Source organism: Microtus ochrogaster, chromosome 19, assembly GCF_000317375.1.
Source record: "Microtus ochrogaster isolate Prairie Vole_2 chromosome 19, MicOch1.0, whole genome shotgun sequence".
Taxonomy (NCBI): domain Eukaryota; kingdom Metazoa; phylum Chordata; class Mammalia; order Rodentia; family Cricetidae; genus Microtus; species Microtus ochrogaster.
The window spans coordinates 56,599,269-56,614,972 of NC_022021.1; the positions used below are offsets into that span (position 1 = coordinate 56,599,269).

The window sequence follows — 15,704 nt, forward strand, 5'->3', positions numbered from 1 at the left end:
CAAAGTAGGATCATCCAAAGAACAAAGAGACAAGACATGAGCAATACTTATCCAACAACTGCTAATCTTTTATAATACTTATCCCATAGAGTGTTTGCATTACAGAAGTGTCAAATTTCTCCACAACTTCAGTTCTCTGACTGTAGTGCACGGTCAGCAAACACAAAATCTTTCTGTAGTATCCCTTCTGAGTGTTTCCTATGCAGAATGCCAGATGCTACACAGCCGTGTAAAACTAATTTTCACAACCCTAAAAACACAAGTGCATGAAGAGCCCCCAGTAGGGCCATACAAAAAGAAAGGGGGTGTTGCTTTTGTTATTTGGTCGTTACAGTTTTTATGATTTTTTTTTTAAAAAGGAACATACGGCATTACTTTGTAGTTCAGGCTGGCTTCAAACTCACACTCTTACTGCCTCAGCCTCCCAAGGTGCTTAGATTACAGGCATAAGCCCCATGCCCAACAAGATTATGTTTTAATTGTGAAAATATAAAAGACTAAACTAGTGTCATGACTAAGGGGAAGGAATGGTTAAAAGCTCCCATGTGACTGTTTTTAGGGTTTTTTTTGGGGGGGGGAAAGGGGGTCTCTAGAACCAGGCAATGGAGTTAATGGACTTTTGAAAGGAGACATGAGATTGGACTGCTGGTGAAAACTCATGGCAGCTTCACCGAAAGCGATGTATTTTGCCAAATCAGTAATGGGTCTGAGAAGAATACTGTCAGAAGCTACACAGAGGTCACAGAAATCGGGACTCATGACGAGGCCAGAGAGCAGGAGAAGCTGCAGAATCTGAGCTGGGCTCTGTCCGGCTCCATGTGGTGTAGTATCGCCCGGAAGTGAGAGAAAACAGAAGGAGCCAAGCCTCAGTGCCTAAGAACAGAGAACGAGTTTTCTCTGGCCTGGAAGCAGCACCATTTTAAGAAAAATATCTTAATAAGTGTAAGGATAATAATTTTTTACTTTCTGAAATATATCAGGTTGTTATATGTTAAGGATAATGTTATACTTCAAAGTAATTATGTCAGCAGCCTAGCTTTAGGAAACCACCAATGATCACAAAGAAAATTTAATATACCTATTGGTGTGTTTTCTAAATGGTCACAAGGATTACTTTTTAAATATTTCTAAAAGACAAAGAAGGAAAAGAGAGTTGGAGTTGTCTGCTTGATGAGCAGGAAATTTAAGGTGATGAAGTTAAGAAATATGTGGCTACCAGATTAATTTACTTCTCAACTGGAAAATCCCCTGAAAGTTTAGGGAGCATTCTTAAAACTGAATATAAAATTTATCCTACGGCTGTGGTGGCCAGAAGCTAAAAAGGAAGACAATGAGACAGGCCCTGAATGCGAAGCACAATGAACCCCGTCTTTCTGTCTGCATGCACTGAGGGGGTGTGACCGGTGACACACTGACAGTGACGAGTTCCCGAGCATGTATGCACCCTGTCCCCCACCCCTTCCAAACACACACATTGTACCAGAAAGGGACTTCAGGAAATGGTAGAGTATTGGAGATCCTAAGTCTGGAGCTGAGATATTTAGGTGTTATGTGAGTTCTAGTCAGACCTAGAAGATTCCAGAGTTAGCATAAATGAAAGTCGCAATCTGTTGTTAGATGACTGCCCATGTATATTGCTCACATCTTTAAATTTCATCCTTAAGACCTTTAAGATGGTTAAAGGTCATGCCGCTTACACAAACAATTTAATATGGGTTGTTCTATTTTTAAAATCAGTCTAAATGCCACAGTCTGGGATTTGTCTCTTTGGCTTTCCATATTTAACTGAAGAGGCATCAGCCCTGCAGATGAGCCTAGTACCAGTACCAAATGGTACTGTATCCACAGGAGGTAGGAAACACCCCCTGGGAAATACTTGTCTACTGCTTCAATCAATCTGAGTGACAGAAGGGGGTCCAAATTGACTAGTAAGCCATCCCATCTGTGAATATACTGTGATGTTTGTAAGACATTTACTACACAAATCTCACTGACATAACCTTGTGTTTTAGATGCTTTAACACCCCTTGGGTCTGCTATCCACGTAGATATTTCCTTGCTTCTTACTCTCTAGTTTTCTGAATCTATGCCAACAATGTGGCTAAGAAACTTCTGATCTTCATGCACTGAGAGAGCAGCAAGTTAGTAAACTGATTTCAGAATTTTGTGTGTGGGGGGGGGGCGCTTCTACGAAGCATCTTGTTTCTTGTGCTTTCTCTTATTTGGGTATACAAACATGGTATTTAGAGTTGAAACACCAAGGTTGTAAAGTATAAAAAGACTGTACTCAAAGTGAAGCCCTGGCCTTCATGAAGGGAATAGCCCTACTTGTTCCTCCTTCTATCATCGTCTCTTTTATAGTGCACAAGGCAGGCTGAACCCTGTGCGCTGAAAAGCCAGATATATATGCATTGCCTGTTTAAGCACATATTACAAAAACGACCACAGGAGTCACAGCCTTGTTCAAGGTCAAGCAGATCAAGGCAGAACCAAACTCCCATTGAGTGTTCCCACCACCAACATCAAGAGCTTTGATTTTTTTTTTCTCTTCTTAAAGGGCTGCTGAACAGCATCACATGACAGCCAGGTAGAAGTCATTCTCCATATCTTCAAAGGCATTCCTGCACTCTCTGAAACACAGTGTTATACAGCAAGAAGGCTAGAAATCAGCTTGAAGATCCCATGGGGAAGGAACAGAGCACAATGGTTTTCACTTGTATCACTGAATGTCCAACACCCCCAGAAAGAAGGACAGACAGTGTCAGTTCAAAGTCACTTACCCAAATCTGAAGCTTGATTCTCTTTTCATTTTTGAAAACAGTTTTGACTTTGAAATCGATGCCAACCGTGCTGACAAACGCAGAGGTAAAGGAGTCGTCCGCGTAGCGGAACAGGAAAGATGTTTTTCCCACGCTGCTATTGCCAATGATCAACAACTTGAACATGTAGTCGAAGTTCTGGTCAGAAGAGGAGTCCTTCTGGCCAAACCTGGCATCTTGTGCAGAGGCCATCTGCAGGGAATCAGGCATGGATCAGTGTCCCATTTGATACGAAGATAGCAGCATACTCAGTATTGCCCTTGCCAGAAACAGATGTCAGAGACTCAGGAGGCAAATAGAGCACGCTCCCCAATCCCCCTCTGATACTGGTATCCATGGCAATAATTCCCAGCTGGAAAACAGAGCAGCAAATCTTACAGCTCTTTCCAGCTGTGCTGGTGCTTGTCACTGCTCAGCATTCACAAGCAATCAAAGACACCAAAGGAAACATCTCACAAAGTAACATGAAAAAGCCGAGACGGGGAACTGGCAGGGCATGCGTGCTCTGAAGCTTTGAACTCTCAGTCAGGACTCCAACCTGGCTGAGTGGGGCTTCTTCCTGAACATGTGAATTACTAGTCTAGAAAAAAATTCCAAGCACATCTCTATTTTATCTAATAACGTCATATCATGTCTTCATCCCCACATAAATGTCAGCCTCCTTAAAATGAATAATACTGATCAATTCATATGGCTCAAAATGTAGCAGGCATTGTTCACTTATTTAATCCTCATAACAACATGAGGTGGGTACTTTATTCCTACTAAAATGAGAAAATTGAGCTTCAGAAATATGAGACAGTGTACTCAAGTTTATACAGATGGTAAGTCGTAGAAGCAGGGTTCAAACCAGGCAATTGGTGCCATGGAACACATTCCTGACCTCTGACCTATTTTCTGGAGACAGGAATAAGCACAGTAATCCAGAAGGGCATGTGGAAGGCATTTCTGGACAGACACATGGGCTATGCTACCTAGGGTGAGGCGTTGATTCTGTTAATTACCAACTGTGTGAAGTTGATTTTATTCTTAGTTTTCTTCATTATATACTTGTTTTACTGTCTGAGAAATCTGTTCATGCATACAATGTGCTTTGTGGGTTTACCTAATTGATATGCTATAATTTTCCTTTTCACATAAAGAGAAAATGACACAATACCTACCCAGGATGCTCGTGGAAGGAATGGATAATATACCTATAAATCATATCTGTAACTCAGTATAGAATAGAGATTGGTTTCTTGTTGTTTTTAAGTGTCTTAGGGTAGATGATTATAATTCCTCATCTTTGTGATAATTTTAATATCTACCAAAGCATCATTGTATCACTTCAAAGTACCATTGACTCAGGAGAGGGGAAAAAAAGGCATTTTTGAGTCATGAGACCATTTGCTTCAGCACCTTTCTGATGCTATGAATTATTTGGCAATTGCTCTCCCAGTCAACGTGCTAGCCACTAAGCACATATGGCAGTTGAAACTATACTAAAATTAAACAGAATTTAAATGTAGTTTCTTAATTACACTAGCCACATTTCAAGTGTACAAACCCATGTGCACACACCCAGCCGCTAATGTATTGGATAGTTATATACAAAACATTGGCATCACTGCCACACGTTTTCCTGAAAATGCTAGGCTAGACAGTCTGTTTCCCATCAAAGCTGGTTAATATTTATTACATCTTCTCTTGTGAAACCCAATGAATTCAGTGACGGTGTTTCTGTGACGGAAGCTTGGTTCTCCGTCTAAGTTAGTAGAAACTTTAGCGGTGGGACCTCGTTAGTACAAGACAGCTCACTGGGAACACTATTCTCAGATGAGAGCAATGTGAATCATCAAGGGACCTGGGTGAATTTCCACAACAGCGTGTTGTTGCAGCCAAAGCAAACCTGGCCCCTGAATCGCTCTGGTTTCCTATCTCACCCAGTGACCTCTGACTCTTACATGTATTCACATCGTGATGTCATCCTGCATTTCATGATGCAGCTAGAAGACCCTCCGTAGAGGGCTTACAAAGGCCGACTCCATGTATTTGGACCTCTAAAATGTGAGTTCAGCACACCATGTTTTAATAAAGTTTCTAGCACTAGGTCTTTTGCTGCAGCAACAGAAAATATAACAATCCTAGAAGGAGGAGTACAGAAGCAGCTCCAGCGAGGAGTGGACTGCCAAAACCAAACCACAGCACTTGAGCTCACATAAGACACCTAAGATGATGCTGATGGTCTGAAGCCAGGGGAAACAGCATGGAGGAGGGATGCCCAGCTGAGCCACAGGGGGGAAATGGGATGCAAGAACAGACTACCCTTCTACACAGCAGGAGAGTGCACTTACTGAACTTCATATTCTCTAAACCAACAGACTTAGGTGTTTCTGATCACAATGACACATCCAGGGAACACTGATGACTTGTAGGGAGAGTTTGCAAACAGGCAACGCCACCTCCTCCACCTGGGAGCTGTGCAACACTTTTCATGTTCTGGTGAGCCTTGCCTAGCATTCATGTTCTGGCAAACCTCGCCTAGCATTGGCCATCAAACGTAAAGTTGGCTCAAAGTCTATCAGTTTAACAAGAAGTTCTTTAACAATGAATGGCGTCCAATACCCTAATAGGATGGCAATTAGGTTGTGGATGTTGTTGTTGTTTAATTTTGGCACTGACATCCCTACAAATAAAGTCCTTGCACCAGTTACTAGCTTTCTAGGAGATGCCACTCCAGCATGTCTTCAGGTTCCCTTCATTAACAAGGTCCTTTGATATTTTGTCATGAGCCAGCTTAAGTTCTGGATCAGGATTTAGGATATTCAACTAAGCTGCAGTCAGAAAGAGTTTAAACTTCACAGGGCTGCTCGGCCTATTAGCCTACCACACGCTCTGCAGCCCTGAGCTATAAGGAGCCATGCCAACAGGGTTGTGTGTTCTACAGGCTGCCTTAAAAGAAAGCATGGTACAGGTGACTGCTACAAATAAAGTTATATGATTCTAAATCTGAAGCAATAAAGGCATCGTGAATATAGAGAGCCTTTAATATAATTGTGAATATTTAGTTGGAGACATAAGATTTACCTAGGAAGTGCCAGCCCTAAGTTTAAAGGCTAATCTATCTTGTGTGTTGGAAGTAAACCACAGGATGGGAGGGTATTTAGGATGAGGGCAGTGGCACTGGGGGACTATGTATATGCAGAAGAATTCTCCTGATGACAGTGATTTGGGAATTTTTCTTTTCTCTTTGATTTTCTCACTCCTTCCTTCTTCCTTTGCTTCTTTAGTTTTCCTTTTATTTTTTGAGAGTCTGATATGTTGCCCAGACTGGCTTTAAAGCCCTGGCTACAAGGAGAGGAGTGGTGTGGGATTTCCCCTCTGTATACTATGAATACCATTGGTTAATAAAGAAGCTGCTTTGGGCCTATTGCAGTGCAGAATAGGGCTGGCAGGAATTCCAGGCAGATAGAGGAGAAAAGAGTAGGCAGTGTCAAGGAGAAGCCATGTAGCCGCTACAGGAGGCAGATGCTAGATGCCAGTCAGAACCTTACTGGTAGGCCACAGTCACATAGCGATACACAGATTAATAAAAATGGGTTAAGATATAAGAGTTGGCCAATAAGAAGCTTGAGCTAATAGGCCAAGCAATGTTGTAATAATACAGTTTCTGTGTGATTATTTTGTATCTGGGCGGCTGGGAAACAAATGAGCAGCACCCTCTGCCTACAGACGTGGGGTCAGGGGAGGTGGACTTTCTGCCTCAACTTCTGAAGTGAGGAATTAATTAGGAAGAATCTCTAAGACCATTTAGTTTAAAATTTTACTTTCTCTTTTACTTTTTACTTTTTCTACTGCTTCCTGATTTATATCATCAATAAAATCCAGAAGGTCACAAGTGTTCATCACAAATGTATGTGTATTTTGTAAAACTTCAGAACAATGAAATAAATTCTGGTTCTGAAGATGGGAGACAGCTTTAATCTCATTAAGAACCAAAATTGGTGTGTTCACTCTACAGCAGCGTTTGAATGTCACTGGGGCTTATACACAGTAACTAAGCAAATTTACTGGCATTTCAGAATACTAAGTTGTTTGAATATCCTAGAAATTTTATGGGGAAATAGAATTGAAACTTGAAAACATGGGTAAGAAGGCAGTTACCTATTTTAGACAGTGAGTCAGATTTAATAAAACATCAATATTCACACTCAAAATTTATGAAGTATAATCAAAGTGGTAAGGTTATTGTTTACATTTCTTTAAAAAAATTTTCTATAAGAAACTCAAACAATCACAATTCTTCTTGTTTTTTCCCGAATACTACAAATGAGTCCTATTAAACTCTTCTAATACTCTAATCTCTCAACCCAAGAATGTTCATTTGTCTTTAGTTCGTAACATAACATGTTTCCAGTTTAAATGGAGCCAATTGTGAGCCTAGATCGAACAATCCAATGACTGAAATGAATGACTCCTGTATTGGAATTACCAAACACTATAGATCACAGAGGAGTCACTAAACTTGAAGATGAATCCGTAGAAATCATACAATGCAACAAAGAAAAAAATGAAAATGAAAATAAGCAGAACCTCTGCAGCTGCTGGGTCAGTATTAAAAGTCTAACATGTAACGGAAGGCTTAGAAGAACAAGGAGTAGAATGATGCTATAAAAATCTATATAAAGATACAATGACTAAATATTCTCTAACTTGTTGTAATGCATAAATTTCCATTTCTGATGAAGTCACTTCAATCCTCTAAGTTGACAAATTACAGTGGAAAAATATATGCATATCAAAGCTAAATAGAAATATATTCAATTCAAACCAAAGGAAACATGGCATTTTATATATATATAATACATATATATCATATGTATGTATTATATATATATATATATATAAAACAACAATAAGAAGAGCAGATGGTTTCACAACATAATGGAGTCAGTAGACAATGAAATAATGCACTGAAATTCAGCACTGGAAAGAAAAAAATTAAACACAAAATTTGATAGGAATTAAAAACTCCCATTCAAAAATTCAGGAAAAAAAATACCAAAAAAAACCCACCCCACATCATATAAAAAAAAGCCTGATCAAATGTGAAAAAAACCCACCCCACATCATATAAAAAAAAGCCTGATCAAATGTGCTGACAGAGTCCATACTATATGTAAAACTAAAGAAGGTTGAAAGGAAATAATACCACATAAGACACTCAGATCAATAGGAGGAATACTAGACATGGTGAATAGGTGACAAGGAAGTGTGTGTGTGTATGTGTGTTTAATGAAAAAACTACATGTTTAAAGCTAAAATTATAATAAGTGCAAGTGTAATATATATGAAACCGTACCATGCAAATTCACTATACAGTATTTGGGGATATTATACAAAGTCAAAGCTGATTGTTTAGCTTTGTATTGTGTAATCTTTTGAATAAAGACTAAAAAAGTAAAAAGGACCACATTAAAAAAAACACATACAAAGGAATCAAAATACATAAGAAATTTAAGTAAAATGATGGTAAAAAAGGAATATCAGAGGAACAGAAAAACAAAGTATAAGACAAATAGCAAAATATTGCTTTAAATCCAACAACATAAGTCATCACAATATATGAAATGATTCAAAATTATAAATAAGAGGTAGAGATTTTTCAAACTAGATACAAATGTGAGGCCCAACAGATACCAATCATATGACATGTAAGCATAAGAGCATAAAAGTTGAAAGCAACAGTATGAAAATACATGCATAGCATATAAGTACCAGAAAAGCAACAACATCTATATTAACGAAAAACAGTAAGATAAGATATATTACCATAAATAAAGAAGGATATTGGACAGAAACAAATCAAGACATTCTTTAGGAGGACACAACAACAAGAAATGTGTGTCTATTTAGTAATTTAGATTCAGAATATATAAACACTAAAACCAAAATCAAAAAGGGCAAATCATTAATAACAGTATTTCAAGTTTAGAAAATCTATATATCAACGACTGCTATAATAAGTACATTTAAACTCAGTGAAGATGTAGAAAATCTTCATAACACTACTGGTGACCAAACTAACATTTAGATACTACATTTTACAACTGTAGCCCACATAAAGACAAAATGGTGAATATTAGATTTTATATTGATCTAAAAATAGGCTTATGTTTCTCAAAAGATTGAAATCTTAAAGAATATATTCTCTAAATGTGATATAAAATTTAATGAATCATCAATACCAATGCAAGAGCCAGAAAATATATAAACCTATGAAAATTAAAGAAATTTGTAAATCTAAGTATTAAGACACTCTAAAAAATGAACAAAGAATTTGAAATAATATACAATCAAATAATGCATTCAGAAACTTGTGAGTCAGCTCAGAGTAAATTCTTAGAGGAAGTTTTATCATTTTAAATGCTTACATTTACCAGCAGAAGAGAAATAATCAAAATCAGTTATGTAAGTTCTACCCTAAAAAGCTAAATTTCTACTAAAGTAAGTATAAGAAACATGAGGTTTTTTTTAAAGCCAAAATCAATAAAACACAAAACAAGAGAAAAAAAAAACTGAATGCAGTGGGCTGTTCTAAGCTAACATCGATAATTCTGAGAATTTTGCAGTAAGAATAACAAGCAAAGCCAAAACCATGATCTGTAATGCCAGCATTGGAAGGCTGATAAAGAACTGTTACAAGCTCAAGGTTTGTCTGGGTTACAAAGTGAGATCTGGGTCATTCCTGAGGTTCACAGTGATAATATATGGGTGGTCTCAGGAAGCCTTGGAACAATGCAGGTGATAGGCATTGTTCTTCCCTGTCTACAAGAACTTGGTGACAAGACCACTGTTGCTGGGGACACCAAACTTAAGTCACAGGACTTAGAGGAATCAAGCTAGTACTGACTGGAAAGTTCCCCCTGCTTGTTAGCTTTGATTATACTTGAAGATGCTTTTCACGCTACTGGAGGAGAAAAGTCATTACCAATTTTATAAAACTTCAAGTCCTACAAGCCACAAAACTGGTTGGGCAAGATAAGCCTATGGGTGTAATAATGGCATAAATGTTACAGAGGTAACCATTTCTTTTTTTTCCTTTCTTTCCTTCTTTCCTTCCTTCCTTCCTTCTTTCCTTCCTTCCTTCCTTCCGTCCTTCCTTCCTTCCTTCCTTTTTTGACTTTCAGGCTTATTCCACTGAAGGTAACTTATGACTAGTACTGTACATCAGGCCATGAACCTGCATTTCGGGAGCTCAGAGGCCCTACAAGGGAGTCTAGTACTATTTTTCTAAATAGACATACTATCAAACTCCCCTCTAAATACTTATATCTATACTCATAAATTAGTGCAACTCTCAGTTCTCATCTGAGAAATGACTAATAATAATAACTAAATAATAAATCTAAGTTCTTGAACTTAGAAATGGGAACCCATCCTTGTAGTACCAAAGTTTATTATCTCTTTATGATAATTCTCTTTGCTCCCTATATTTGAACAGATGATACTCAAGGAAGGAGTAAAAAAAGAAATAGGGAAGACTGTCTCACCAGCATCAGCAAGAAATCTGTGAAGGATAGGAACTAACTGTCCATTGCAGAGGATGAAAAGAGTCAGACGTCCACACATAATAAAATGCAGGGATGTCACAACCTTTCCATTGCCAATACAACAGTAATATCTGGACAATAACTATCACTTGGCTTATGTATAACAGGCTTGTATTGAACACTGTCTTGTTATGATCACCTCGGAGTCATCTCTGGCCTATGTGTACATTGTTTTCTTACTGTGGCTTATCTTTAGCCAGTTTTTTCCAGTCGGTTCCAGTCCTTCAGCATGCATTTTTGTTTGAAGTTCCCTTATTTATAAGAAAGTTCTGCTTTTATCAGATAAAAATGAGAACTAAGATAAATTCTAAACGTGAGAGACAATGGATCTCACATTAGTCCTATAAGAAAGAAAATGAAACTACAGGAAATTACAAGAAAGATAGATAGTAGGACACTTTTTAACACAATGGCCTTTCACAAATATTTAGTTTATGTAAACTTATTTTATAAACATAAAATAGAATGAATATATTTTTCTTTCTTCTCAACCAAATGAATGAGTCATGTTTTTCTCAACAGAATTCTTACCCTTCACACCATATATTTATACCTCTGGAGAAACCAGAATAATAGAAGAGAGGGTATGAGCTTTCTGGATAGAATCAATCTGGCAGAATCTTAACTCTTTCATATTAGAGAAGTTCTCTAATATTAATAAAGTCCAGTTGCCTTGCTTTTAAATAGGTAATGGTGACTTGTACAATTTTAAAACTTATTTGTAAATATTTGGCTCAAATATAGCCATGCATATGAGGGTTTAAACACATATTCAGGGATGGTGACATCTGAATGCAAAGCTCTGTCGTTGACGCAGGCAAGCACTGAGTGGACTGGAGTTATTTTTTAGTCAGCTCCTGTATTAAATTCTTTCTCAAAATCTTGCCCTCAATCGTGAGCATTACTGTTCCCCATGTCATTTGACCTCCAAGATTTATTTATATGTTGAATCAAAAGACTAAATGGCTACCATCCACATTAATGCTCTCAACTGGCCATGCTTACCAAATGCTATCCTTAGTTAACTAATTAAGTAAGGTAGTAATTACTTATTATTGTGATAGTAGTCACTCCAAGAAACAAGAAATTTCTTATTTTCTCTGTGGAGAAAAATGCTGTGGAAAATATTATAGGATCAAAGACAATTCCAAATGAACTCAACACAAAGCCATCTATATAAGAACATCAAATGCTTTGTGATAGATATTGTGTATTTTTTCCAAAGAATTTTATTTCAGAAAAAAATCATAATATTTAGGAAGCTAGCCAATAAAGCAAAAGCTCATTTTGTTTCAAATCAGAAACGGAACTAAATGCTCCAAAAAAGGCAAAAAAAAATATATGAGATTAGGAAAATATAAAGTGAGCCTTCCCTTGTGACTCATCCTTCGTAAGTGCAAGTAAAGAAATATTTTAGACATTTGTTTCAAGTGATTGCACAGCTTAATCTTTGAAATGAAAAAAAAAGGAATATCCACTATTTCTAATGTTGCATCTTTGTGTTTCAAAGTCACATGGAATTTGATTCTAGTTTAGAAAAAGTGATCCTGAAAAAATAGTTGCTGCTTTAAAACAATCTAAACTATGTTTATACTATTAATTACTATACAATTTTAAAAATCTGGAAATGATAGAAATCACCTTAGCAACAATCTATTAAAATGAATCAAGGTGTGTGCTTGAATTAAATATACTTTTAACAAATCTGAATTCTTAAAATGGATAAATTCACACTGGCTTTGGGAACGTTATGTTTTAAATTCCAAAAATATAACTCAGTGAATTGAAAAACATCACAAAGAGGAAAGCATCTGTATCTCTCAGAAAATTGATTTCATAGTACCTAATTTTTACAATAATTCACCATTAGAGTTTTCATTGAAGTTCAGCTTTACAAGACCTAGCACATATCTGATGGATATATACACAATAATTTAAAATATGTCCTAAAGCATTAATTTAATAGAATCTGCAACATTTCATTACCTTTTTGGATAGTCTGAGCAATACAGAAAAATAAAATCAATATACAATGGCTATTTTATTTGTCATTTGACAGAAATCAGTGGAGTCAACTTTAAATTCTAATTTACATGATTATTTTTTATTTTTCAATTTTGGAAAACTATAAGTTTAGGGTCAGCACATAATATTTTGATATAAATGTATACAAAGCGAAGAATGATAACCCAGTTTTAAAGACACCTGCCAATATTTACCTATCATCAAATATGATTAAATCAGTTAGTTGGCTCTTAGCAACACCTCCAGTGAGGGAAATTATCATAAGCTATTATATCTTGATTGCAACAGTCTTTATTGTCTGTCCACACTAATTTTGCATCGGGTCTATAATAAAAAGCTAAGTCACAAACAGAAACATCAGATGCCACACAAAGGTTCTACTTACTATTCCTGGGTACGAATTAAGTTTTTCAATAACTCTTAAGGTAATTTGAGGTCTTCCATTATATAATACTCCAACAAATAGTTAAATTCTATAATGCCTTCATCTAAATTTCCAGATAGGATTCCTTAGCATATGTAACAAAATAAACAAAAAGTAAATCAAAGCAGATGTATAAAGCCCTTGATTCGTGAAGAAAGCATGGGAAATGTTTGAGACTGGGTTGTCAAATATTTATGCCACTGAGTTTGCCAACAGTATGCAACTGAGTTTGGGTTCGGAAGGGAGGCAACACTTTCCAAATGGAGTGATCTCTTCTCCTCTCAACCCATTCATAAAAATGCCTTTCTGTTATGCAAGGAGCTCACTCTACTTAGTTAATGAACGTAGACTTATGTCTAGCTTTAACCAGCTGTGCACAGAAAGGAGAAACAACATTGGTCTTTACTTAAAGGCATAACTTGTGAGTAGCTCCAACAGGGGTACTTTTCCTTTCTGAGAAGAGTAAGCCCAAGGATGTGATTAAAATGGGGAATCTGAAAGTACAGGGAATGGCTACCTTACACTGGAATGCTGGCGGAAAGAGGGTCCTTGACACGGAGCTACTCAGTTAAGTAGACATACGTCAAGGATAGTAGGGCTCTGAGATAAAAGAGCAAATGTGTTTTCTCTTTTCCTTTGATACTGGGACTCTGATTTTAAAATTATATATATATACACAAAAAAGAGGACTTGGGAGACACACTGCTTCTCTTTCTTAACGAATCTCACTTAATTCATGTGACTGAAAAATCTCCAGTTTACACCACTATCAAGAACCTAGGAAGCGAAGGACATCAAATCCAACAAGAGATGGTCTGTCCTGACTTTGTTAGCTCGGGTTTTCATTTTCCACACTCAGTCTCCTTAAACCCGAAAAGATACTGAACAATCCCTACGTATCTTTCATGAAGACATCCCCTGAGCGACTGGAGAAACCCTCTCTCTATTTCTCCCGAGACCACTCTTTCTTTGTAGACCCACCTGCATGGGCGCCTCGTGTCTCATTGTAGGCAAATGTCCTTTCTCTCTTGCTAGGACAGCGCTGCTCTGGGAGTCTGGTCAAGCGTGCACAGCCCGCGCGCTCCCGGCAACACTCCAAACGCGTGGGGCTCTGAAGCCCGCTCCAACATCAGCACCGGAGCTGTCCGCTCCTGACTCGGCACAGGCGTACTGGCCAGAAACCTTTGCGCTTCTGGGAGTTGTAGTCTAATCTTTAGAGGCATCTGTGCAAACGGGAAAACTGTGAACTACAACTCCCAGATATCCTGCACGCTTCTTTTGGGCTAGTCTCTACAGCGGCTCTTGGCAGCGGAGCCTCCCTTCTCCTTTCCAATTTTACACCGGTTGTTACCGCTCTCAGCCTGCCAGACCATTTCTTTAGAGCACCAGCAAAAGAGACACCAGGTCATCCCAAACCAGAACCTCCTCTTCTCAGTATCGCATTTGGAAGCCAGACTGTATCTTTCTGGCTAGGAAACGCTGCACTTTGTTCTAATTTCCAATGCAAACGGGCGTTTACCTTACCTCTATCCTAAACCCAAAAAGTTTATGCATATCCGGAGTGGACTAGTTTTACAGTTTTATTCAACAATCACGCGGGAAAACGACGATGGATGTCACGCATATAAGAAAAGCTGTTCATCGGCACAACCGCATTGAATAGATCTTCAATCAAGCAACCGCAAACGAACGCACGCACACACACACACACACACCTCAAAGTACACAAAACCCATATTTCTGGCTGAGCACTCAAAGGCACCCCTTTCTATTTACCTTTCCATACAGCTCCATTGCAACCGGAGGTTCAGAGAGCCTCAAGTAAATCTTCCCACTCACTACAAAGGAGGCGAAGGTCTTGTGCAGGCGAGAGAGCACAATGGAAAGACTAGGAAGGAGGAGCGGTTTGCGGAGAGCGAATAAGGAATGGAAGGGACAGTGGGCTCGGATGGGTGGCTTTCTTCTTTCAGAAAGGAGCCCAGTAGTCTTCTAATGACAGCTGCAGAGAAAGGGCTGTGAGTCTCCTAGGAAGTGCCAGGGGCGCCCGCGTCGGGCAGCCACTCCCGGAGCCCTCCTGGCATACACACCACCTGAGGGCTACAGAGCTGATAGGGCACTGGGTTATTTACCCAAAGCAAATCATACAAAATGAACACATTCATCACCAGAGCCCAGGAGCTCCTTCACGGAATGAGATGGGAGAGCTCAATGAAGTTACCCGATCTTTTTCTCTAACGTGCAGTTCTCTTCCTTTATATCGCAATCGCTCTCTTCCTGGACCGGTTCATAACATGGCTTTCAAGTCTCTAGAGGCAGAGCAAAAGAAGAAACCTTCATGATATTCTCATGCAGTCTGGCAAAGGTTAATTTGAATCAGCTTTGAAGTTCATCTCATTAGATAGAGCAGCAGAAAGGACCTTCTAGAACTTAAATGTGCTGGAAAACATTTTTTTGAGGGCTAAAAATTAGCCTTCATATTCTCAGGCCCCATGCCAGAGATTCTACGGGGACCCACATTTCCAACACCATTCGCAGAAGGTCTTATACAAGTAGTAAGTAATATCTTTTCTGTAATTCGAGCAACACTGCTTTAAAAGGACTTACATGAAAGATTTTTTTCAAATGCACAAACCTCAGAATTTCCTTCTAAACTCCCAGTGTCACAATAATGATGCAGTGTATACCTGATATAGTAAAACCGCTAGTGTCCTTAACTTTTTACCTTTGAAATCTGTCTTCTGATCCCTGATATGTGAGAATACAATGTGGTATCACCTAAATGAATATTTTAATAACAACTCAAAAGAACATTTAAAAAGAATTACCTCTTAGATGAGTTAT

The 15,704-nt window shown here is 38.2% G+C and overlaps 1 protein-coding gene across 2 annotated transcripts in view; it reads right to left on the reverse strand.

Moving 5' to 3' along the window:
- Rab3c (RAB3C, member RAS oncogene family) overlaps positions 1-14,983 on the reverse strand; it is a 194,928-nt gene extending 179,945 nt beyond the window's left edge. The window contains exons 1-2 of one of the 2 annotated variants that reach the window (XM_005356786.3): positions 14,640-14,983; positions 2,781-3,011 (exon numbers count right to left, since the gene is read on the reverse strand). In XM_005356786.3, coding sequence (XP_005356843.1) covers positions 2,781-3,011; positions 14,640-14,657 — 249 coding nt within the window. In that variant the 5' untranslated portion in view covers positions 14,658-14,983. Of the gene's footprint in view, positions 1-2,780; positions 3,012-13,844; positions 14,028-14,639 lie in introns of those variants that run through there. The other variant, XM_005356785.2, reaches the window with a different exon arrangement.
- Between the last annotated feature and the right edge of the window lie 721 nt (positions 14,984-15,704).